This window comes from Heloderma suspectum, chromosome 2 (genome assembly GCF_057233095.1).
Source record: "Heloderma suspectum isolate Gila_16-S chromosome 2, 16-S_ref, whole genome shotgun sequence".
NCBI lineage: Eukaryota > Metazoa > Chordata > Lepidosauria > Squamata > Helodermatidae > Heloderma > Heloderma suspectum.
Window position 1 is genome coordinate 50,427,727 of NC_139459.1, and position 26,182 is coordinate 50,453,908.

The 26,182-nt window shown below is 42.6% G+C and overlaps 1 protein-coding gene across 6 annotated transcripts in view; it reads right to left on the reverse strand.

Moving 5' to 3' along the window:
- Window positions 1-1,228: 1,228 nt before the first annotated feature.
- FCHO2 (FCH and mu domain containing endocytic adaptor 2) overlaps window positions 1,229-26,182 on the reverse strand; it is a 106,370-nt gene continuing 81,416 nt past the window's right edge. For 4 of the 6 annotated variants that reach the window (XM_084833501.1, XM_084833499.1, XM_084833498.1 and 1 more), the window contains 9 exons: window positions 21,577-21,680; window positions 21,356-21,485; window positions 20,184-20,295; window positions 17,788-17,943; window positions 15,678-15,810; window positions 15,069-15,268; window positions 8,361-8,425; window positions 6,730-6,894; window positions 1,229-3,733 (listed from right to left, as the gene is read on the reverse strand). In XM_084833501.1, the coding sequence (XP_084689627.1) occupies window positions 3,711-3,733; window positions 6,730-6,894; window positions 8,361-8,425; window positions 15,069-15,268; window positions 15,678-15,810; window positions 17,788-17,943; window positions 20,184-20,295; window positions 21,356-21,485; window positions 21,577-21,680 (1,088 nt within the window). In that variant the 3' untranslated portion in view covers window positions 1,229-3,710. The remainder of the gene's footprint in view (window positions 3,734-6,729; window positions 6,895-8,360; window positions 8,426-15,068; window positions 15,269-15,677; window positions 15,811-17,787; window positions 17,944-20,183; window positions 20,296-21,355; window positions 21,486-21,576; window positions 21,681-26,182) is intronic. The other 2 variants (XM_084833504.1, XM_084833503.1) reach the window with 1 other exon arrangement.

Consider the following 26,182-nt stretch of genomic DNA (forward strand, 5'->3'; position numbering starts at 1 on the left):
CTGATTAAAATCAAAGGAACTTTAAACATTGTTCATAAGGTTTTTGTTTTATTGCAGCCCTAGTTATGTTGGCTGTCCTAATATCCTTTTTTTTGTTTTTTTGCAATATAGAGTGCCTGACCTCCTGAAAGAACTAGGAAATCCTCCAGCCATTTCTTGTTCAGAGCAGAATAAGGGGCCTGTGCCGTAAGGGCTGGTTTAAACCTTCTCCTTCCTTCTACAAGATCCTTAAGTTTTTTTATTTAATGAACACTTTGATGGCTGAAAGCGAGGAGGAGCTGAGGAACCTCATGATGAAGGTGAAAGAAGAAAGTGCAAAAGCTGGGTTGCAGTTAAACCTCAAAAAAACCAAGATTATGGCAACCAGCTTGATGGATAACTGGCAAATAGAAGGAGAAAACGTGGAGGTAGTGACAGACTTTGTCTTTCTAGGTGCAAAGATTACTGCAGATGCTGACTGCAGCCAGGAAATCAGAAGACGCTTACTTCTTGGGAGGAGAGCAATGACCAATTTTGATAAAATAGTGAAGAGCAGAGACATCACACTGACAACAAAGGTCCGCATAGTTCAAGCAATGGTATTCCCTGTAGTAACCTATGGCTGCGAGAGCTGGACCATAAGGAAGGCTGAGCGAAGGAAGATAGATGCTTTTGAACTGTGGCGCTGGAGGAAAATTCTGAGAGTGCCTTGGACTGCAAGAAGATCAAACCAGTCCATACTCCAGGAAATCAAGCCAGACTGCTCACTTGAGGGAATGATATTAAAGGCCAAACTGAAGTACTTTGGCCACATCATGAGAAGACAGGACACCCTGGAGAAGATGCTGATGCTAGGGAAAATGGAAGGCAAAAGGAAGAGGGGCCGACCAAGGGCAAGATGGATGGATGATATTCTTGAGTTGACGGACTCAACCTTGGGGGAGCTGGGGGTGGCGACGGCCGACCGGAAGCTCTGGCGTGGGCTGGTCCATGAAGTCACGAATAGTCAGAAGCGACTGACTGAATAAACAACAACAGTTGGAAGATCGCATGTAGCTCCCCTGTCTGATAAGCCCCCACAGAAGTTTAGCAGTTTGCTCAGAGGAGGCTGCTAGATAGTGTTAAAAAATACTGTACCACATTTTACTAAAATCCAAACACACTGGATCAAATGCAGTTCCTTTGTTCAAAAACTAATAAGACTATGTGAGAAGACTGCTCTGATAGCATATAAACAGCAAGAGTCAACTTAAAAGTTATATATTACATGTTTATTATAGGGTGTATTTTTTTTACATTTTGTGAAAGATCAGATGTATTTACAATTTTTCGAAGATTTATATCGCTCTAATTTACAGTTCATAGAAACCCCAGACCCTTTAGAATTGTGTTTAAAAATTCTCTCAAAATGCAGTTACAAAGATGATCACTTAATAAACAAGCAAGATCCAGCTTGCTACATACAATTTTCATCAGATAGGTTTAATTTTATACAGTTTTTAGAGTTCTTTACAAAAATTCTATATAAACTGGTACGGCTTCAAAATTGTAACCTGCAACCCTTTGTGAATGTATGCTTGAGAACACTTAGTAGGAAGGTGAAATTAAAAGTGCTGAAACTTAGCATTTGCATTAATTTGGAAATAATACATTATTAAAAATAGAGAACAGGTTGAATTTCAATTGTAAGATATGAAACTGTTCAAACAGTTTTGATTGCATTAGCAGATTACAATTAAGAGTCCAGTAAAAGACTGTACCATTTGAAATGCCAATTATTTTAGTTAAAAGTTCTAGTAATAATTCACTGAAGACTAACATTTTGGAATGAAAATCCAGTATGCACTGCTTCAATGAAATCTTAACATTTTTATAAAACTATGAAAACGGGTAAAAAGGAAACTAATATTTTGACTATGATCAGTTAATGTATAAATTCATGCTGGACTGCAGAAATTTGGCATTTGGGTGTGAGGGCACAACTGCTCAAGTTCTTTTATTTTTTGCTCACCCCTGAAAATCACTGATATTCTTCCCCACACAACTTTCATGAATGGTCAGCAAAAAATGAGGTGGGGATATTTGGCCCAGCCAGAGTATAAATTGCTTTGAAATCAATAGAACATATGCACCTGTCATTATTTGCAACCTTTGTAGTGTGTTAACATTCACCAATATTTAAGTGGCTATGGGCATTATATATACATTTTTATATAAAATAGACTAATAAATCCATTAGTGATTTTACAAGTTTTTAAATATTTAATTGCTTTTCCTAAACACTGGAATTCAGAGATGTAATCTCTGTACAATTGCTGGTTATAGAATTCAGTTATCCCGTCAACTTTTGATTTTACCATTTAACAGGGTCTTTATAGCACAATACATTACAAGCTCTCAAATTAGTACTTTGTGTTAAAAATTATATGAACGGGTCACTTCAATTGTTGCTTAGAGCCACTATTTGCCACTGTATTTAAAATGTGGCAAAGGGATTAGAGACTAATCCAAATGTTCAAATGCTTAGTTGATCCATTTTCTTGAAAATACGAATTACAACTTTGTCTGTCAAAACAAACCCTTAAAAGAATGTTACTCCTCAAAAGCAACATTTACATTCATGTCGTATGTTTGAAAGCACTTGAAATGTAAAAACTTTACAGTCAGCAAAGGGAAATGCTACAAATGTTCTTTTAAAAAAGGTTTTAAAATGTAATACACCTTCAGGACTTTACACATCTTTGGTGAAAGTGAAGTTAAATGTTGATTAAAAGTAGTTTTTGTGTATGAATATATCAAAGTCAAGAGGTTCCCTTTACAGTGCTGCATTTATTGCAATTAACCCACAAGGAAGTTATTTAATATTTTAAAGGCTGTTTTATAGTTATTGTAAGTTTCCCTTCTAAATCCCTGCCTAGGGAATTATGTTGTTATACATGTTACACAGAAAAACACCATGTTTTCTGTGTAGAAGATCTAGACGCTGAAAAATAAATGAGAGGCACCTTAATATTTTAACAGGCACACTTTTAAAAAGGCACAAATGTTACACATTTCATATAAAAATAAATTAATCTACAGCATTAATTAAAATTACAACTCCCATAAAGTTAACTAATGGCAGAAGTAAATATCTGTCTGCCTGCAACTTAAAAAAAATTGCACTTTACATTTAAAATCATCTTTTATAAAACAATGTACACTTAATTATATATGGTATATGGAAATCATGTTATTTTGTATACATATCTCTAACAAGATATGGCACATGAATATACAAGAGTGAAACAAAAATTACTTTGCCACAGTTTTGTTTATGGAATGGCAATAATGGAAACGGAAAAAAAATATACTTGAGTAATATTTATAGAAAGCTAAAATATGCTGTGGTTGTTTACGGTGTCCCAAAGCACCACACACTTTAAATACCACAAATGATTGCTATTTTGACTCTGAGGCTACATCCGTACTAAACACTTGAGTAATCTTGTTTCTCAGGATTGCAGTCAAATCTTCTACAGATAGTGTTGGAGTTTGCTTTCAGTGCTACTATAAAACAGCGTATTTTTAAAATGATTTATTTTTAAAAGTGCATTTTTGTTGGATATAAACTCCAAAAACTAAGCAACATGTTTTCAAAAAATAATGCATGTTAAAATAGTGTTGGAAAGGTAATAAAGGACAGAATGAACTCCTTTTCATTGAAGTAGCTGTATTTCTTCACAGACTCTTCAGCAATCTGCCATATATCTACCTGAAAGACACAAAAAGGCTCTGTAGTTAATACCTTTTCAGTAAAGTGAAACCTTAAAATGGCTACACTGATTGCTGCTACTTGCAAACAACTTTCTTCTTCCAAAAGATAATACATATGTCATCATCATCATCATCATCATTATCGGGCTACATTTTTTATCATGCTTCCACATTTTCACATACTATGGGAAATGTGCCATTCTCTTTGGTGAGTGTGACAACCCCCAACCTTCCTCCAAATGTGGAAGTCCTACAGCTGTGTGTGATCCCTGCCCCCTCTCCTGAGCTCCAAGGTTGGGAGGAAGGCTGGAGGCTGCTTGGCTGCTGCATGGCTGAGGCTGCTGAAGTGCTTCAGTCAAAACACCAAAACACCACGCCCCTTGCCCCCCCTGTCCAACTCTACTGCAGGAAAGGAAGGCAGGGAGCTTCCTTGGCTGTACAGGGGCCAAACGAGCAAGAGGTAGCCTAACCACAATGTTTGGCTTGGCTACCAAAGCCTGCAAAAAAAAAATGTGTACCTGTTTTTAATGTTTGAATTATATATGTCAAAACATTCCATTGCTTATATTTTAAGCATTAAAATTAGTACCCAACTCTGAAGACTGTTTCACACCGTTTACAACTGAGTTATTTGTAGAGCATACACCAACCTTTGTCATAGTGAACAGTAAAAGGTGAAGCGGTATGTCTAAATACATGATTGACATGACCCAAAAAGCACCATCCCTGTGTGTCCATACAAAAAAATAATAATTATAGACAAGCATCTTCCCTTTGTACTTAGGGGGCTGACTGTGGCAAACACCAATGTGTACATTTGGCAAACGTGTGACTGCCAAGCAAGTGCATATTGGTCCTGTGGCATATTTGTTGTTGTTGTTGTCGTTCAGTCGTGTCCGACTCTTCGTGACCCCATGGACCATAGCACGCCAGGCCTTCCTGTCCTGCGCTCTCTCCCGGAGCGTGCTCAAGTTCATATTCACTGCATCAGTGATGCTATCTAGCCATCTCATCCTCTGCCGTCCCCTTCTCCTTTTGCCTTCAGTCTTTCCCAGCATCAGGGTCTTTTCCAGGGAGTTTTCTCTTCGCATTAGGTGGCCAAAATATTGGAGCTTCAGCTTCAGTATCTGTCCTTCCAATGAGCACTCAGGGTTGATTTCCTTTAGGATGGACTGATTTGACCTCCTTGCAGTCCAGGGGACTCGTAAGAGTCTTCTCCAGCACCACAGTTAGAAGGCATCAATTCTTCGGCGCTCAGCCTTCCTTATAGTCCAGCTCTCACAGCCATACATTACTACTGGGAAAACCATAGCTTTGATTAGACGGACCTTTGTCGGCAAGGTGATGTCTCTGCTTCTTACTGTGCTGTCTAGGTTTGCCATAGCTTTCCTCCCAAGGAGCAAGTGTCTTTTAATTTCATGGCTACAGTTACCGTCTGTGGTGATCTTGGAGCCCAAGAAAGTAAAATCTGTCACTGCTTCCATTTCTTCCCCTTCTATATGCCAGGAAGTGATGGGGCCAGATGCCATGATCTTAGTTTTTTTAATGTTGAGTTTCAAACCAGCTTTTGCACTCTCCTCTTTCACCCTCAACAAGAGGCTCTTTAGATCCTCTTTGCTTTCTGCCATTAGGGTGGTATCGTCTGCATATCGGAGGTTGTTGATAATTCTCCCAGCAATCTTAATTCCGACCTCTGATTCATCCAACCCGGTTTTTCTCATGATGTACTCTGCATATAAGTTAAATAAGCAGGGTGACAATATGCAGCCTTGTCGTACTCCTTTCCCAATTTTGAACCAATCGGTTGTTCCATCTCTGGTTCTTACTGTTGCTTCTTGACCCTCGTACAGGTTTCTCAGGAGACAGGTAAGGTGGTCTGGTGCTCCCATCACTTTAAGAATTTGCCAGAGTTTGTTGTGATCCACACAATCAAAGGCTTTAGCGTAGTCAATGAAGCAGAAATAGACGTTTTTCTGGAATTCTCTTGCTTTCTCCATGATGCAGCGAATGTTGGCGATTTGATCTCTAGTTCCTCTGCCTCTTCTAAACCCAGCTTGTACTTCCGGTAGTTCTCGGTTCGCATACTGCTGAAGCCTAGCTTGTAGGATTTTGAGCATCACCTTGCTGGCATGTGAAATGAGCGCAATGGTGCGGTAGTTTGAACACTCTTTGGCGTTGCCCTTCTTTGGAATTGGAATGTAAACTGACCTTTTCCAGTCTTGTGGCCACTGTTGAGTGTTCCAGATTTGTTGGCATATTGAATGCAGCACTTTAACAGCATCATCTTTTAGGATTTTAAATAGCTCAGCTGGAATACTGTCATCTCCGCTAGCTTTGTTGTTACTAATGCTTCCTAAGGCCCACTTGACTTCACTCTCAAGGATGTCTGGCTCAAGTTCAGTGACCGCACTATCATGGCTATCAGGGACATTCAGATCTTTCCTGTATAGTTCTTCTGTGTATTCTTGCCACCTCTTCTTAATCTCATCTGCTTCTGTTAGGTCCCTGCCTTCTTTGTCCTTTATCATGCCCGTCTTTGCACAAAACATTCCCTTGAGATCTCCGATTTTCTTGAAGAGATCTCTAGTCTTTCCCATTCTGTTGTTTTCCTCGATTTCTTTGCATTGTTCATTTAAGAAGGCCTTCTTGTCTCTCCTTGCTATTCTCTGGAACTCTGCATTCAGTTGGGTATATCTTCCCCTTTCTCCCTTGCTTTTCGCTTCCCTTCTTTCGTGAGCTACTTGTAAAGCCTCATCAGACAGCCACTTTGCTTTCTTGCATTTCTTTTTCTTTGGGATGGATTTCGTTGCTGCCTCCTGAACAATGTTACGGACCTCCGTCCATAGTTCCTCAGGCACTCTGTCTATCAGGTCTAATCCCTGAAATCTATTCCTCACCTCCACTGTATATTCATCAGGGATATGATTTAGGTCATACCTGAACGGTTTAGTGGTTTGTGGCATATTATGACTGACTTAACGTTTTGTATCTTACCAGTGGCAAACCTCTTCTTTATTAGGGAAAGCCGATAGCCAGTGCCTACTAATTCAACATCTACTCCTGAAAGAGTACTTCCCTCACTGATAAATTGCACTGCAAGTGTTGCTGGCTTGCTGGGTCCTTCTGAAAGGTCAAATTTGGCTCTGAGGGAGCCAGAGCCTGTTCAGGGGAGAAAAAAAAAAAAAAAGAAAACTCAAGGCAACAAACAAAAAATTAAATCCTATTTAAAACACATAAAAACATACCACAAAACTATATAAGGGGCAACTCTTGAATTAACAGAAAGGGGCAATTCAAAATCGGGCCCTCATTCACAGACTCTTAACACAATCTAATACTTGACCAATGCTTTGATAGCACAGCTTCCTCTCCACTCTGTGGACCCCCTCCCCTCCCCACCAGGCCAGTGATGGCTTTAAAAAAAAACTTCTGGGCAGCTGGAATATTCATAAACATTCCGTAGCACTTCAACAGTTGAGCCAATAGTTAGGGATGTCTCATTTCAATATAATAAAGCCAGAGCACTTATATCCTACAGTTGCAGAGGTAACTACAACCTGAATCTACCTCATTTTTTTCTTCTGCTGAATTTATCTGATTTTGGGAGTAAGTTGTAAAAGGACTATTTTTCTGCGAATCAATATAGTTTGTACTTTTATTTCGTATCTCATTCTTTCTCTGTCCAATAATGTTTAAGCAAGAGCCCTAAACATTATTTAAATCTGGCTTTGATACCGCAAATAAATACAGTTTAGTTTTTGAAGAGAACAATTGGTCAGAAAAGCACCTAGAAATATAAATACATGCTATATATTTATATTTCTAGGCCTCCAAAGCAGTGTACAACACAGTGTGTTATAGTTTTCCACTGGTTGCTTGCCTAACATAAAAGAATAAATTTACAGATTTTCCTTATTTCATTTTATTTATTTCATTTCTATACCACCCAATAGCCAAAGTTCTCTGGGCAGTTCACAAAAACGATAGCCCCCCCAAATACAACATAATAAAAACATAATATAAAATCTTTAACGTACAAAATTTAGGGAGCAATCCTACTGGGATAGGCAGCTGCCTCCGAACTTGGAGGTGACCACCTATCCAATGCAGGGCAGCTGAAGCATGGAGGGGACAATGCCCTCCGCACTTCAGCTGCCCTGCGTTTGCGGCTAGACAGCTGATTTCAGCTGTCTAGCCGCAGGAAGCCAGAGCGTGGGAAGTGGCAGCCGGACGACACGTTGGATGTGCCGTATCGGATTTCTGACTTCCCCACCCCAGCGCTCCCCGAGGAACACCCTGTTTTTGCTGCTCCATGCTCCTCTTCTGAGCACAGATCACAGGGCCATTCCGTGCTGCCTATGAGGCAGTGCAGGAGGGGGGGAAGGTCGGTTCTCAGGAACCAACCTATGGCGCTGACTAGTGACAATTAAAGACAATTTAAAACAGATAAAACCAATTACAATGAAATACCAGGACCTGATAAAAACAACTGACATTAAAAGCTCTATCATATGCCGTCAAATGCCTGGGAGTAGAGAAGTCTTAATCTGGGGCTGAAAAGATGACAATGTTGGTGCCAGGGGGATGATTATAAATTGAAGGTAACATAAAGAATCTATTTTTACCTCCATTTTCTGATTTTTCTGAAAGACCAGATAATTTCCAAAAAGCTTTCATTTGTTCTGAATTCCTGTAAGAAAAAAAGGCCTAGTTGCTGAACTTCAGGTAACCTCAGTTCTCCAGAAATATAGCTACACTAACAGCACAATCCTACAGATGTCTATTTAGAAGTCCCCTTGAGTTCAATTAGATTTACTCCCAGGTAAGTGTGTCCAGGATAGCAACCTCAAAGATATGTACCAGGAAGGGGAATGTCTAAACAGAAGACATTTAGCCAAATAAAGAGTTGAATCCAATGCTGCACGATTGGACTTCTGTTCATGCAACGGGACCTCCCTTGTCTCCTCACCATGTTGCCCCCATGCCCCCCCCCAAATCTGTTCTAGAGGGATGGGGGACCCAACAGAACAGATCTGGGGTGTGCAGGGGGGAGGGGAAATCCATTCCACAGGTGGACAGTCAGTATTGGATACAACCCAAAAATAAATAAAAAACGCATTTATATGGAAGATAAGTGACAAAGAAGTGTGAAAAAGAACAGACAAGCAATACACTGGCTTATTAGTGGGCACCTGAGCTCTTCTTTAAAGAATCATGAGCGTGGGTTGCTTTCAATTCTCCCTCTCCCTTTAGGATGAAGACAAAGGAAAAGAATCTAATACATAAAGAATAAGAAAAAAAACACCCCACTACCAGAGCTGAAACAATTTTTTACCAGCATTTTTTACCTATATTTATAACTTCTATATCAGTTATAGATACAGGCAACAGGAGGCTTTGGGGCTCATTTTGCATCTGCCCCCAAGGGCTTCTTGTCTGACCCCCAATCCCAACAATCTCAGTGGCTTTCCCTTACATCAGGAAAGCAAAAACAAAAAATAAAAACACCCAAATAAAGTAACAGTGCTCTTTAACTGCCTGACCACCATTGTCAACAGCAACTGAGGCTATCAGGACTTCTTTCCACATATATCACAGCTGCTGACATTTGTGTAAGAGCCAAGGCACAGGGAAATGGGAATGATCAACTAAAGGGTATAAAAGACTTGACAGAGCTACTCTACAATTCTTTCTAGTATAGAAAGCATGAAGAAACTATTTGCATGTGTTTAGCTCCCACAGTACTGAGGGCAACACTTGACATTACAGCAGCAGTTCCTATGCACTGAGGCACATGGGACTGTCCCAGTTCCAGTAGCAAAAGGGATGTTGGGATCCAATTTTAAAAGCAAAAGAGGTGCAGAGCCCTCTGCTCCCTCCAGCTTCATTCCTCCAGGCTTTTCTTTTGCTTTCTTGGGACAAAAGTGCTTGGGGAGAGGGGCTGCAGATAGATAAGCTACAACTGAGGGAGGGGAGGTATGTGAGCTTCCCACCCACATGAATTATTTGCTTTTAGACTTGGATCCTATCCCTTTTTACTACACAAATGAAGCAGTTCATGTTTGAAAACATGGAATGGCCACTGTTGCATCTAGTTTTGCCCTAAGTGGGCAAAGCCAATACTGCCAGTCCTTCAAGGTCTTCCTCAGTTCAAAACATAGCCTGTCAAATATTAGTTGCTAATAAGGGTTATTTAAGTATAAATTTGATTTATACTGCTTTTTTACCAGAAAATGGCACTCAGGGCAGGTAGCAACAATAAGATCAAAAGATTTAAAATAAAAACAGTTAAGGGCACAATCCTATAGGGATAGGCGGCTGCCTCCGAACTTGGAGGCGACTGCCTATCCAATGCAGGGCAGGAGAAGGCAGGATCTGCTGGAGAAGCCACCACCACCCGGGGAAGAGGGCATGCCTGCTGCTGCGTCTGCTTGCTGCTGCGCCTGCTGCTGCCACCACCAACACCAGTGCTTCCCTGTGGACTTCTGCCCGGCAGATTGCCAGTCCCTGCAGGACCAGGCACCCAGGTACTGAGCCAGATGTGCTGACTGCTTCCACCTGCCCCTTCCTGTAGGGGCTATATAAGCTGGCTGGCTGGCTGAGGTGGCCTGGGAGAGCCAGGATCTGCAGGAGAAGCCACCACCATGTGGGGAGGATGGTGTGCTTGCTCTTCCTCCTGTTTGCCTTCGCCGCCGCCACCACCACGGACTCCTGCCTGGCAGTATTTTTAAAGGGGATGTATTTTTTTGATTTTTTAATTATTTTTTAATTGTTAGTGAGGGGCAGGTTTTGGGGGTATTCTGTTGTGTTTTTAGGGGTGGGTAGCCTGCCTGATAGGCTGGAGCGAGGGGGCATGTGTCCACCTGACAAGAGGCAGTGGGGGGAGTGTTGGGGGCCAGAACATACTGAGGCTGGGTGGCAGGCGCTGGCGGAGCGCTAGGGGCAGGCCATGCCAGGTAAGGGAGAGATGTGTAATATCTGTCCCCTGTTCTGGGCCTGTCCAGAGCCAAAGGATGGCTGGGGGAGGTGTGACCCCATCTTCTGGCCTTCGTTTGCTGCTCTGCAATGCCAGGTCTGTTACCCGGAAAACATCCCTCATCCACGACATGATCCGGGATGAAGGTGCAGACCTGGCGTGTATTACGGAGACCTGAGTGGCCGAGGCCGCTGCTCCAACTCTTGCAGCCATGTGTCCAGCTGGATTTTCATATGCACAGCAGCCGAGGGATGGGGATCGGGGAGGGGGAGTGGTTGTTATCTACCAAGAGTCCTTGGTCTTCACCAGACCCCCCTCTCCGGGAGACCAAGGTGGTTGAGTGCCTGTACTAGAGGTTGGTCCTGAAGGGCAGCCTGGGGATTCTGCTCATGTACTGTCCACCCCGCAGCATGACTGACTCCCTGGCCGAGGTGCTTGAGGTGGTCTCTGATGTGCATGTACAGTCCCCTAACTTATTGGTATTGGGGGACTTCAGTGTATCTTCAGAGGCCATCCTCACAGGGACACCTTGGGACTTCATGGAGACCATGGCTTCCTGGGAGCTGCACCCTATTCCAACTGGGCCACCCATGTAGCCGGTCATGTGTCAGACCTTGTGTTTGTTTCTGGAGAAGCAGGGAGCGATCTGGAAGTCGGGGGTATATCCACCACCCCCTTGTCATGGTCAGATCACTATCTGGCGACATTGGACTTCTTGGTTCCACTACCCCTCCACAGGGGTGGAGGACTCATTAAAATGGTCCGCCCCAGGCATCTTATGGATACGAATGGATTCCTAAACACCCTTGGGGATTCTCTGGAGCATGCCAACGGCCACTCGGTCGAGATCCTGGTGGGTGGCTGGAATGCCGCAATCACTGGGGTATTAGATCAGGTGGCTCCGAAACACCTTCTCCTCCTGAACAGGGTTCGAACTGCACCATGGTTCAATCCGCAGTTACGAGCTCTGAAACAGGAGGTGAGGCAGCTAGAGCGCCGGTGGCGGAAGTCTCACTCCAAAGACGATCACATACGGGCTAGAGCTGTATCTTCAGCCTATCACGTGGTGGTGAAGGCAGCAAAAAGGGAATATGATGCTGCCTCTATCGCGTCTGCAGAGTGCTGTCCCAGGAGGCTGTTCCAAGTGGTCCGGAGCCTGGTCGGTCCAGTTGCTCTGGAACTACTGGAGCATTCTAAGGCTTCCTGTGAGGCCTTGGCAAGGCACTTTGCGGATAAAATTGATCAGAGTGTTATTCCATGAGCTATGGATATAGTTAGTGAGCAAGAGGCGGTCTGTGGCAAACCGGTTTTGTGGGATAGGTTCCAGCTTCTTCCTTCTGATGAAGTGGAAAAGGTGCTGTCATCTGTAAGGCCAACCACCTGCTTTGATCCTTGCCCATCTTGGCTCATTATGAGCTGCAGAGAGAGGCTGGGTGAGGGGATCAGGGTGGTGTTGAATGCCTCCCTTGAGGAGGGAGTGATGCCATCCGCTCGCAAGGAGGCAGTGATAAGACCGCTCTTAAAAAAGCCCTCCTTGGATCCCCAAGTTCTGAACAACTTTCGCCCAGTCTCGAATCTGCCGTTTTTGGGCAAGGTGATTGAGCAGGTGGTGGTGATGCAGCTGAAGGCACACTTGAAAGAAGCCGATTATCTAGATCCATTTCAGTCAGGCTTCAGGCCTGGGCATGGGACAGAAATGGCCTTGGCCGCCTTGGTGGATGATCTGGATAGGGGCGAATGGTCCTTCCTTGTTCTCCTCGACCTCTCAGCGGCTTCTGATACTGTTGACCACAGTATCCTCCTGGACCGCCTGGAGGGGTTGGGCATTGGAGACACTGTATTGCGGTGGTTCCGGTCCTTCCTCTCCAGCAGGTACCAGAGGGTAGCACTGGGAGAGGAGGTTTCGGACCCGTGGCTGCTCACTTGTGGGGTGCCACAGGGTTCCATCCTCTCCCCGATGCTATTTAACATCTATGTGAAGCTGCTGGGGGCTATCATCAGTTGGCTTGGGGAGCGGTGTCATCAATATGCGGATCACATGCAGCTCTACCTCTCGTTCATATCTTCACCAAGGTTGGCCATAGAATCCCTGTCCAAATGTCTGGAGATGGTGAGTGGCTGGATGGGGAGGAACAAGCTGAAGCTGAACCCTGACAAGACCGAGGTACTTTTAGTGGGAGACAAGAGGAGGTTGGGGGATGTTGACCTGGTGTTGAATGGGGTACGGCTACCCTTGGAAGACCAGGTCCGCAGCCTGGGGGTCATTTTAGACTCCCAGCTGTCCATGGAGGCTCAGGTGCGAGCTGTGAGACAGATAGTTCTGTACCAACTCCATCTGATACAGCAGCTGCACCCCTACCTTCCCGACCATCTGCTCCCATCGGTAGTACATGCCCTGGTCTTGTCTCGTTTAGACTACTGTAATGCACTCTACGTGGGGTTACCCTTGAAGACGTTCGGAAACTGCAGCTGGTACAGAACACAGCGGCTTGCCTGATCAAAGGCAGCTACCGGTGAGATCACATCACTCCAGTGCTGAAGGAGTTGCACTGGTTACCAGTTGTTTTCCAGGCCAAATTCAAGGTGTTGGTTTTGACCTTTAAAACCCTATATGTTTCCGGCCCAGCCTATCTTAAGGAGCGCCTCCAGCAATACCAGACAGGCCGCTTAACGAGATCAGCCTTGGATGGCCTTCCCTCTGTCCCATCAGCCACGACAGCTAGACTGGTGAGGACGAGGGAGAGGGCCTTCTCTGTGGTGACCCCCACTCTGTGGAACTCCTGCCCTAGGGAACTCTGCCATGCCCCCTCTTTAATGAGCTTCCGCCACGCATTAAAAATGTGGTTGTTCAGGCAGGCATTTGGGGTGGGTTAGGGTATTTTTAGAAATATGATGTTTTAATGTAGAATTTTATTGTTTTAAACTGTTTCTATTATTATACATGACCAGCCAGATGGGTGATTAATAAATTTAATAAATAAATAAATAAAATAAGCAAGCACGAAGGAGATCATTCCCTCCACGCTTCTCCTGCCCTGCATTTGCGGCTAGACAGCCGATTGCGGCTGTCTAGCCGTGGGAAGGCAGAGCAGGGGAGGAGGCTGCCAGACGACACATAGGATGTGTTGTACCGGCATTTCCACCTTCCTTGCCCTGGAACGCCCCGTTTTGGCTGCTCTGCGCTCCTCTTCTGAGCACGGAGCTGTTCCCTGCTGCCTGCAAGGCAGCAGGGGAGGGGAGGAAGGTCAGTTCTCTTGGAACCAACCTCGGAGTGCAGGCTCCGAGGTCACTTGCCAGACAATCACATATCTTATGGCTGTCTAGCCGCTGACTAGCGGCCATAGGATTGCTCCCTCCAAGAACCGTAAAAACAAATACATTAAAACAATTAAAAAACACAACAACAGAACAGCATCCAACCCAACATGCTAAAGGCGTGCTTGAATAAAAACATCTTTGCCTGCTGGCAGGGAGACAGCAAAGAGGGAGCCAACCTAGCCTCCCTTGGCAGGGAGTTCCAAAGTTTGGGAGCAGCCACCAAGAAGGCCCTCTCAAGTTGCAACCAAATATGCCTCTGATGGCTGTGGCAGTGCCAACTGAAGGGTATCCCCTGAAGATCTTAACATGTGGGCAGGCTTGTATGAAAGAAGGCTTTCAGGTAGCTTGATCCCATATAGGTCTTTATAGTCCATAACCAGCTCTTTGAATTGTGCCCAGAAACAGACCAGTAGCCAGTGAAGCTGTTGTAACAACAGAGTCACATGCTCCCTGTAACCAGCTCAATCAACAGTTTGGCTGCAGCATTCTGGGCCAGCTGAAGTTTCCAAACAATTTTCAAAGCAGCCCTACAGATACACAACTACTGTTGATTCCCTTTGTATTTGAGACCTGAATGCATCTACCAGCTATTTTAATCTTTGTATTATAACTTGAACTAAGCCACTTTGAGTGCCATTTTTTGATAGAAAGGTGGGGTACAAATCCAATAAATAAATGAACAAGCTTGTATTTTTACCAAAAAGTGTATTAAATGTTGGACAGAACAGGGAAATAATTGTTCCTCAGCACCTTGCAATCTAAATACCTTGAAAAATCCATTGGTTTAATGCAGAATTGTACAATAGCTAGAACTAGTTTCCCTACTTAAGGGCCTGATACTACCTTTTGGGAGGAATATAGAAGGAATTCCTAAAAGTAGCACATAATATCAGAACGTAGGCTTAACATTAAAAATAAAAGAAAAGAAAAGAAACACTGCTAAAGTTAGAACTGCTTTTCACAAATGTTTTTAGAAGATAGTATAATAAGTAGCAGCATACTGGAATGAAGTTCATGTGGTATTCAAAATAAAAAATACCATTTTGCTGGTGGAAGTGATTGCATATTCATTACGCCTCCATCGACTGGAACCATGACCTGTACGTTAGATAGCATACTTGGCACTGCCATAGATGCTGGGTTGTATTTGTAATCAACTCTTACATCAGTAGTGCTAGCATTGCACTTCCAGTATGTGGCAAGGTTCAGAGGTGTAGACTGGATGCCATTTGAAGATACCTTTGAAAATAAGCAAATAATTCATTATATTTTTAGTCTGTACCATAACAAAAGTTCCCTGAGCATATAACATAATGCTAACAGTATACAATAAATAAAATCAACACAGGAAATAAAAATACAATATAAAATATATGAAAGCAGCTAAAATGCTTGGGAGAAGAGGAATGTCTTTGCCTGCTGCTGGGAAGATAACAGTGTAGGTGCTAGGCAAGTCTCTTTTGGGTCGGCATCCCATAAGCAGAGCACCACTACTATTAGCGCTTTGCCTAACTTCATTCAGCGGGGTCACCTGGAGGGCGACCCTGTTTAATGTAACGATCAGAGGTGTTACATTAAATATGTAGGAATTAACCGCGTTACTAATGACATTCTCAGTTCCCAGTACCAACATAAAAAACATTATTACCTGATACTTTAGAACATCTACATTATAATAAGAGGCAGAAGGATTCTGCTCTGATAGCTTCTTGAGGTAGACTGTGACAGCTTGCATATCCATCCAAAAATCTCTTGTATTGGAATCACTTTGTGATGGATCACTGTGTGCAAAAGGTAGGAGTGAAGACACAGGCTTTAGCTTCTCTTATATACTGGAAATGTTTAAATTAAGAACACTTTTTTTTATTTTTACCATCTCGTTATCCAACTACATCTATGGATAAGGGGATGGAGCCAAAAGGTATGCTCCTGCATGCAAACTACACACAGGAGATCTGTTTTACACCTGGTTTCTTTCTATAGTCTGCCATGAACTCACTGCGTTACCTTAGGCATGTTGCTCTCTCTGCCTCAGCTCCCCATCTCTGATACGGGCATAATGTCATACGGATTATGACACAGTGTATACAAAGCATGCTGAATGTTTGAAAACACTTTATAAATGTTAAGTATTATTATATGCTAGTTTGAAAACTTTTAAAATCTGATAATGAAGATGGATAATGAAGTAAATATATAATAATTTTCAAGTGCAATGGTAAAAATTATGTGGCAATGTATCACCTCTACGACTCTGTACTCAGTATTTCATTTTACACAGCGGCTGCTGTACAAGGTAGCTGGATGTTTACTTATATTGTAACACGGGACAGAGCACAAATGTCCCAGGATAAAGACACATCTGTTACCCATGAAATAGTTGAGCATTATTGTGCTGAAAGGAAAACCCATGGCCAGCCCACCAACCAAAACATTATCCAAGATCTTACCTCGAAAGTGCTCCCAAACATGATATAAAGATTATCATACTCTGATTACCTTTGCAACTTGTGCAATGGTTTGCTGTGTGGATTCATGCCACTACAGACAACAGGAAAGTTTTGTGGCAATGTGGAGACAAACAACATTGTGGCAGTCATGTACATGGTGAGCCACTGTGTACAAGCAGTATGACACATGGAGCTTGTGCCCATTGCATTAACAGGCCCAATAAACTGATTATAAAGACAGTTCAGATAAGAATCCTAATTACGTCCCTTTTCATAGAATAGTAGGGTTGGAAGGGGTCTACAAGGCCATGTAATTTCATGTAATTCAACTATAGTTTTAACTTTTTTGTTTATACTTTTCTTGGCTTGTGAGAAGAAATAGCATGTGACTGCCTTGAAACTTGTTTTTGGAAAATTATGTTTTGCTTGTAATTATACAGAAAGAAATGTATTTACTGGTATCTCCTTTCAAATATCATGGTACTTGACAACTGTTTATAGGGTTTAAAATTAGGCTATTTTGGTAGTTTGTTGTAGCTGAACTCCAATGGAAACATGGAAGCTTACTGGTGAGAAGCTGGAGACACCCAAAGGATGCACCACCACTGCCCACAAGAAGAGCCCGAGCATTGTCCTGCTCCCTAACCACAGACTCCGCACCAAATACACTGTTTCATATCTACCATCAGGACTTGGATACCTGATGCTCCCAAGCATCCTATCCTCTATTCATTCACAATGTACTCTGTATGAAATCTTGCGCTTTCTATTCACCATGCCTACATGCCAAACACCACCTTGCAAACAGAGTGACCAGACACACCAGTAACCACCACAGAGAACAACCTAAGAGGATCCCCCAGAGTTAATGAGAAATATATCTGCTGCAGAGGATCCATAATCAAAAGCTGGAAAAAGTGGAAAAAGACTGACCTGGCCCAACTATCTTTGGACATTTACTACCCTGACCTGAATCCTTAGGCTTTTTCAGTTCTTCACCCCAGGAAGGACTTGCATATCATACTATATACAAACTGTTATTGTTGCCCACCAGACTCTCCTATACATGTACCCATGTCTCCCAGGAAGGATATGTGCTGCTTTCCTTTCTCTTAGCATGTTGAATCCATACATTCTCTAATAAAAAGATTAATTTGTAAATGTATTACTAGCATTGAAATGAGCAAGCTGAAAATGAAAACAAGCAGAACATGTACAATACATCTTAATAAAGTGAGAGAAGGCATATAGAAAGTAGTAATGCAACAAAAGACATGGTTTGCTATTAGATAAAAAAAAATACAAAACCTGTATACAAGTTGTGCATTTGGAAGAATCTGCTCTAGTTTGCTTGTGTTTTTTACCCTGAAGCAGAGCACAGCTGGAGATGGATTGCTGGTGAAGACTTTAATAATTCCACTTGGGAATGAGACTGTCATATCACCAGTGATCTTCACAATACATCTAGAGAAACATACAAAAATATGAACATTACTTTTACAAGTTATTTGGTGCATGTTACATTCTATAAAAATGTGTGCAACTTGATTTAGAATACATTTTAACTGTAAACAAATATTAGCTGACATTTAATTCACTAACAGTGCAATCCCATACAGGACTCTTCAGAAGAAAGTTCCATTGACTGGATTTGGATGAGCCATAGTGCCCGGATTGTCGTGTCATGTGAACCTGGCAAGCATGGGTTATGTGAAAGTTAAACAACCCATACATAACCCTAAAACAGACCATGGGTTACACGAGGAATGTTTAACCTTTGCATAACCCATGCTTGCTGGATTTGAATGACACAAGTGGGGGATGCATATTCAATATGGCAGCAGCATGAGCCGCAGCCTCACAATGGGTTAAATAACCCACGGTGGGCTGTTGTGTCATGCAAACAGCCCCACCAAGTTCAATGGGACTTACTTTATGCCTTCTAATTTATAACATGATTTTAAGTCTGAGCCTGCAACAGGCAACCCTGAACAGCAACAGTCCTGTGTAACTTAGGGAGTGCCTTATGAATTCCATCTTCTTTAAGTTTTAAGATCAGTCAGTGAAACCCTGCTCCAGATGTCATCTTTTTTTGGATGTGGGTTATAGCACACGAGGCTGGGGCTCCACTCACAGAGGTTGCCTCCACCCAACTTTGGGGGATCCCTGTCCTCCCCACCATCATAGTCCACCCCCATTCATCAGGCTTCCCGCAACCCTCAGGAAAAGCTATTCAGATGGGGGAAGTGTACACCAGAAACAGAAAGGGGGTGAAACCATCTTCTGTTGACCCTCTTCCATGTACTTTTCTTGGTATCCAACCCAAACTAAATAACCAAATAAACATAAATAATAACATTTTTGAAAATCAGGCTGAAAGCCCTACAGCATAGTTTCCGATAGGGAACTCCAACGGCAACCACAAAGCTCTCCACTCGATGCCCCCTTCAAAAATTTCTTTTAATAAAAACCTTGAAAAATGCTAGGGCACCAGATTCTCCTTCTTGTTCTTGAACCTACTGGTTCCTGAACCTGATCAGCTGTTCAGTGGGTAAGAAGGAAAGACTTGCTTCCTGACCCCACCCAATCTTCTTTTGCCCACACACACCTCTCCCCTTTGATCTCTCTTTCTCCACTCCCAGCCTCTAGCCTTGCTTTCTCTCTCTCCCCAGCCCCTTTCCTTGCTATTTCTCACTCCTCCGTGCATAGCCTTCTTTCTCTCCCTTCCTAGCCTCTAGCCTCGCTCTCTCTCCCACTCAACCCTTTATCTCAGTTTCTCTCCACTCCCAGTCACTAGCCTCGCTATTTCTCTCCCACCTCTTTACCTTGCTATTTCTCCCCCACCCCCAGCCTTGCTCTCTCCCCTATGCCTTGCTCTTTCTTCTTCCCTCCCAGCCTCTAGCTTCGCTATTTCTCCTCCCACATCTTTTTACCTCGATTTCTCCCCGCTCTTGGCCTTTGCTCTTTCTCCCCCTCTCTCGCTATTTCTTCCTCCTCCCAGCCCCTAGGCTTGCTCTTTTTCTCTCCCTTCCCAGTACCTTCTCTCGCTCTTCACACACATACACACACACACCACAACCAAGGTGGGGGCTCTGATGTCAGAGGTCGATAATTGAGGTGGGAAATGGAGTGGCTGAACTAGGGTTGAGGTAGGGAAAACCTTTTCTTTCCTCTTGGGACTGGGGGGCATTTTCCTTTTCTTTGGGGCTGGGGAAAGGTGTGTGTGTGTGTGTGTGTGTGTGTGTGTGTAAAGGATGAGCAGAACAGTCCTACGTAGACCTACTCAGAAGTAATTCCATGTAAGCATGCATAGAATTGCAATCTTAAATGGATATTTTGTTGTGCTTCTGTGGGGCCAAATATGTGGATTGGCTTTGGAGTTCAGACCCTTCCTCTGCTTGAACTCAGTTACTTCAGTGAATTACTTGTCTTTTGACAAGCCAGGTCCCCAAGGCAGCCATTATCTGTCTAGCCACGTTCTCCGTGGGAGACATTTTCTGGTGGTGCCCACAGCAGTTTCTTAAATTCCCAAATGTGCCCACAGGACCAAAAAGGTTGGGGACACCTGGCCTAAAGAATGGTTTAGCAAGTATAATGCAAGTACAAGTATAGCGAAATTGATGCGAGCTCAAGACACAGTAGTTGTCCAACAACATGATTCCTACTTTCATCAGTAATTCAAAACAAGTAATTATTTCACTAACTTTGTGGGATCTGCTCCTTTGAAGTAGGCATTAACAGACTCAGTAAGGGCTACTGCAACAGGCAATGTGTCCTGGTTTCCAAGGCTGACAGGGCTAGGGCCACGCGAAATTCCTAGAATACATATAGTCTATAAGCTTCATTTCCAATAGTAGCAACTTCAAATATGGATGACTTCATCTATAATTTTCATAAGACATTCGCTATTAACTTGAAACCTAAGAAACTTCAAAGAACACACGTTAGGTGCTGCAGATTTTAAAATATTGCACTGGAAAGATATTGCAAACATACAATTTTTTTTAATATCATGTCATATCAAAGGATATCTACTATATACTTGTATGAAACACAATTCACTTACAATTTATAGTTAGGTTAACTGTTTGTTTAACCCATGGTTAACTGTTTGTTTAACCCACAATTAACCTATAGTCCAGGTTTGGATGATCATGGGGGAAAAACAAGCCTTCATGGCTTCTCCTCTCTCACCCGCACGTCTACCGTTTACATAATTACCTGCGCTGCAGCATGGGTTGGTGTGTTGTCTGAACCTGGCATGCAGAGCAGTGAGGGAAGCTTTGTACCCACACTACAACCCATGACTTGCAGTAGGGTTTGTATGGTGGGTATGAAGCACAGGAGCACACACAGGGAGAAGCCACGAAGGCTTCTTTTCCCCTTGTGATTGTCTGCATACCCTCATAGTGTCTGGGTTCGGATGCCATGTAACAACACCTGATTGGCCAAATCAGGGACTGAATGTTCAAAAAGGCTACGGAACATGCCCAGCATGTGCCAAGGCAAACTGTGGGTTAATTAACCCATGATTTGCCATCATTACATGCAAACAGCCCAATGGCAGCTTTATGGGTTTGTATCATGTAAATATTCCATTTGAAGGAAAAATAATATAAATTTGTGGGTGTGTCCAAAATTCTACTAAATGGATCCTATCATTCCAAGCATGCAAGTTGTATTCTGTGTGCATGGTGCTGTGACAATTATCTTGTAAGATGGTAAGGGGATACTTTTCAAAGTAGCTCACATTCTCTAAGTAAACAAATTCTTTCACATATCCCATAATAATTTATAAATAGCATGTATATCCTGTTTTCAAAAGCTATAGAAGATTTAGATGTTACAATGGGGTTACTGGCAGACTGTGACTTACCAACTGTGGGTGTATTTGCTGCACTTAATGAAGTAGAAGATGATATTGAGGAGGAACTCTCTGCACGTGCCAAAGGAGCTGAAGGAGGTGGGCTGGAATTGGAGGTCAAAGGAGGGCTAAATGGCCTTGGCTTAAAACGACATTAAAAAGCATTAATGCATACATTCGAGTGTACAAGCCTATAATATATATAAAGCTCACTAAAACCAGAATGCACCTACAATTTCATTAATTCCACTGAGTTTCCCTGTAGTCAACTTTGGTCTGGAAGTCGGTCTTGGGGGAGGCACTAAGGTACCTACAGAAAGAGGGGTCGTTGGTCTTGCTAGAAGGCAATAATGGGCTATTAGTATATTTGATTTATATTTGTAAACACTGGCAAAAAAGTATTTTGGCACACTAACTATTAGAATACAAAATAAATTCAAAAGTACTTTTAAAGAGACAACAGAAACTACTGAATTAAACTACTGTTTAATCATATTGACCACTGGTGGTTAAGTAGTAGCAAACGTACGACCACCATTCTGAAAGGTAGCACTAGAAATAATAGTATCCTTAAGCTTATGAATTGACAGAAATCCCATACTTTGCTTATAAATAGTAATATTACTTTTCCTAGCTATACTCACACCATTCACAAAAAAGACTGAATCTAGCCTGATTACTTTTCAGACAGACTGACATCTATAATAACAGCCACATATAATTTCCTCACTGTATTGCTTAGGATCAAATCTAAGATTGGATCATCTAATTCTTTCTTCTCCTAAAAGCAAGCCATGCTAGGGGCCCCAATCTGGAGGTGAGGGGAGTTAACCCTTTCCCCTCAGGCTGATTCCCCAATGCAAACTGTTTCCACAGGAGCTGCTGTTAACTGCAGAGGGAAAAACACACAGGGGATATATAAGTGCCTGTATGTTTACACATTATGCCTAGCAGTTCCCAGGGAACTGCACAGGGAGAAAGAGTTAACTGCAGCTCAATGTTGCAGATAAAAAGATTTTTAAAAACAAAATTGCAGCTCCATCCGGGGCCCATTAGCTACTTTTAGGAAAAGAAAACGATTTTGTGAAATCTAAGCACAGATCTCCCACATAATATATCATTCGGCCCTTAATCACCCTATGTTTTCAATATTGTATTTTAAGCTTTTAAGCTTTTGTAAACCACCCAGAGAGCTTTGGCTACTGGACAGTATAGAAATGTTACTGTTATTGCTGTTGTTAGTATTATTCATGATGATGTTTGACCTTCTATAGGTTTAATCCACATCAAAGAAAGCAAGTAAGTGGCAAATTTGCCATTGAACTAAGTAAATCTTAGCATTGTGTCTGACACACTTGGATTGAAAACCTCCTATTACGTATTAAGTCTGCACAAGGGTAAATGACTGAGCCAAGTTCAGTAAATTGCTTTGGTGAGCTACCTTAATGATTCAAAATAATTAATATACACGTGTATTTTTAAAATATACACATATATGAGAAGGAAAGAGAAGCACCCGTAGTACTGTTCTGTATCAGGAAGACAACCAGAAGCTCAAGGTATTTGTTTCTAGAACAAATCTACAAATACAGAAAAACCTAGAGGCCCTAATTCAGGACTAACATGTATGTGCTTGTCTAGCAGCCTGAAACAGCAACTGGATATACACACCCAAAAATCTGCATTGCAACATGTATAGAATCCACACCCTGAAGTACAATGGAAAACTGCATCAATATAGGAACCTGCATGTGTAACTCCTAATCCATGAGGGAATCCTGGGTATGGAAGCCTACTTCCCATGGGCAGCTGGTTGGCCGCTGTGTGAGAGAATGCTGGACTAGATGGACCCTTGGTCTGATCCAGCATGGCTCTTCTTATGTTATTATGTACTTATGAGTGAGTCTCTCTTGGTGGACTGAGGCAAGAAGGTGCCATTCCTTACATTTTATGCATTAACTATTACCTGCTCTGAATCTTCAGGGTGTGGCAGACTACAGTACATCTAAGTAAATATAACAAAGGAAAGTACTATTCAAAGTGCAAGTGAACTTTGCATTTGTTTTAATTTATGATTCTAGAATGCCACTGCTTCAAATGTGTGGTTTTCAAAAGTGACGGAGAAAATATACTGTTTCTTCAATTTGAATGTTATTGGTTTGACTTCCTTCTGTAAGATTCTGAAAATCTCACATTTAATGCAGTTCAATCTGTTTAAGGTAACTTTACTTTGTTAATTTAATTTGGGTTCTGTCCAATATACATTATGTCTGCTGAAGAGCTGAATATGTTTGACAAATCATAAGCAAAACCAAAGGTCTACCTAAATTATGTTTTTTCTCCATACTTGCTGGTTCATATAAAACTTCCTAATCCTTCAGTAAGTATTATAGCCAGGACTCAAAGTGCCATGAAGTATATTTGAACACGAGAGCTTTTTAGTTCTCCCCCTTCTAGCCCCCTTCCCCCCGGGTCAGGATCAGTCTGGAATGGCCCAAAATGATACCAGGAGTGCTTTCATTGGAAAGAAATATCAACCGCAATCCCTTGCCTGTGCACGCATGGAAGTGCTTTCCACTTGTACATGGAGAAGGATGGTGGATTCTGGCCAATATTTTTTATTTTACCAAGCTTACATAAAGACTGGCGAACATCTATTAATTTTTCAGATTCCTTTGATTGCTCATTGCCTTAGATATCCTTATGGGAGTTCCAGGTGTATGAAAAAAAACAGAGCTCCAACCAATCAATAAGCGATGTTTTTAAGAAAGTAGGAATGTCCCTCATTTGTTCAATGAGCTGAATATCTCTGCTGACAAACTAGTGATAAAATGCCAATACATAATGCCTTTTAGATGAACAAATGAATTGTTACAATGCAAAGTCAGTACATACGAGTTATATTATTCATTAGAAAATCACAACGCATGGATACTATATGCTGGGCCTAGGGATGTCAGAGAATTTCGCCACGAATCTCGGGGAGGCCGAATGCCAGTGCATTCAGCCCCCCAAAATCGGTGGCGGAACGATCTGCCCCCCCCCCCCCGGACGGGACTTACCTTGGGTGGATCTTCCTGGCAGCGGTTCGGCAGCGGCTTCTGACCGGCTGCCGCTGCCGCTATTTCCAGTTAAAAAAAAAAAAATGTGATAGGCTACGTAAAGATTTACGTAGCCTATCACGGCTAGATTTTTAAAAAACACCATTTGTGTACGCGCATTTTTCTTCTTCTTTTAAATCAGCCATGGGAGGCTACGTAAACATTTACGTAGCCTATCACAGCTGACTGCAGGGACGCAAACGGCGGCGGCTATGGCCGCCGCCGTTTGTGTCCCTGCTAGCCAGCAGCCGGATGTCCGGCCACTGGCGGAGCCGGCTGGCGGCTCTGCAGAATCCCTGCGGAGTTGAGCCGGCCGGACAGAATTTCAGGGGGGAGGGACGGAGCGTCTCCCCCCCACCACGAATGTCACCCTTCGAAAAGGTAAGTGACTTTCGTACATCCCTAGCTGGGCCTACCCTGCTTTGGTTGAACACAAAGACTTACTACAGACTTATAGCATGACAATATGGAAATTTCCACAGCTCTGCCAAAATTTTCAATGAATACATTTTAGTGGCAAATAAAAATATGAAGGTCACTATAATTGGTGAAGCAAAGTTGTTCGATGAACAGCTTGAAGCAGGAAGAACAGCCAATGTAGCTTTAGAATTCCTTGCTTTAGAATGGAGACTCTGAGACTGCTGTGGTGCACATGCTTTTAATAGCGAAAGTCCATCTGCCAAGGAAATCCTCAGACTCCAAGACAATATATTCTTAAGATCGCAGTGTAAAATTTCTTCAATGTTGTACATTATTTCCAATACACATGAAGCCACAACATAAAAGGAGTACAGTGGTGTATTGGATGGAAAATTGATCTTTGCATTTTTACTCCAACAGTACTTATTAATCCCACTATTTAAACAGTAATTCATTACTTCATTTTTTATAACTGTATGGCCCTCCTGCCTTAGATCCCTTCCCCTGATCTCAGATTGCCAGAATTTAAATACAAGCACAGAATGTGTCATTCCAGCTGAATGAAGTCACTGGAGAACATGAGTGGGAGGGTGCTATTGCACTCATGTACTATTTGTGGGTTTCTCACAGGGAGCTGGTTGGCCACTGTGTGAACAGAATGCTGGACTAGATGGACCCTTCGTCAGATGGACCCTTGGTATGACCTTAAGTTCTTATGAATATTATTATATGGGTGAAACTGGTGTAAATGCATACTTTAGGTATTGGTGTTCTTTACACACAACTGGGATTTCAGTATTGCTTTTACATAGTTAAGAAATGTTCTTTTCTTATCCTTGACAATTGGCCAGTTCACAAGACATGACCAGTCAACTCTGGGTTATTTAACCCATGATGAGCCAAGGCATGTGCAGCTGCCATTTTGAATATGCCGTGTTGTGCAAACCTGGCCACTTTGGATTATTCGAGGGTTAAGCAACCCTCACATAACCCTACTACTGATCAACTATTAAGCGAGGGTATTTTTTAAGCCTCGAATAACCCACGGTGGTTGGGTGTGCAAGACAGAGTGCAACCCCCAAATGGATGTTGCATATTCAAAATGGTGGCTGCACATGCCACAGCTCATTCTGGGTTATTTAACCTACAATAACCTGCCATGTCGTGTGAACTGGGTCAGGTTCAAGGCAGGACTGCACCTACCCCCCCCCCCCCAAAAAAAAAGGTTGGAGGTGTAGAATGTAAGCAGAAGTCTAATTGTTGGCTGTAACAGAGACTGTACTTGATGACCTGACGATCATCAGCAGCTTAGCCAAGC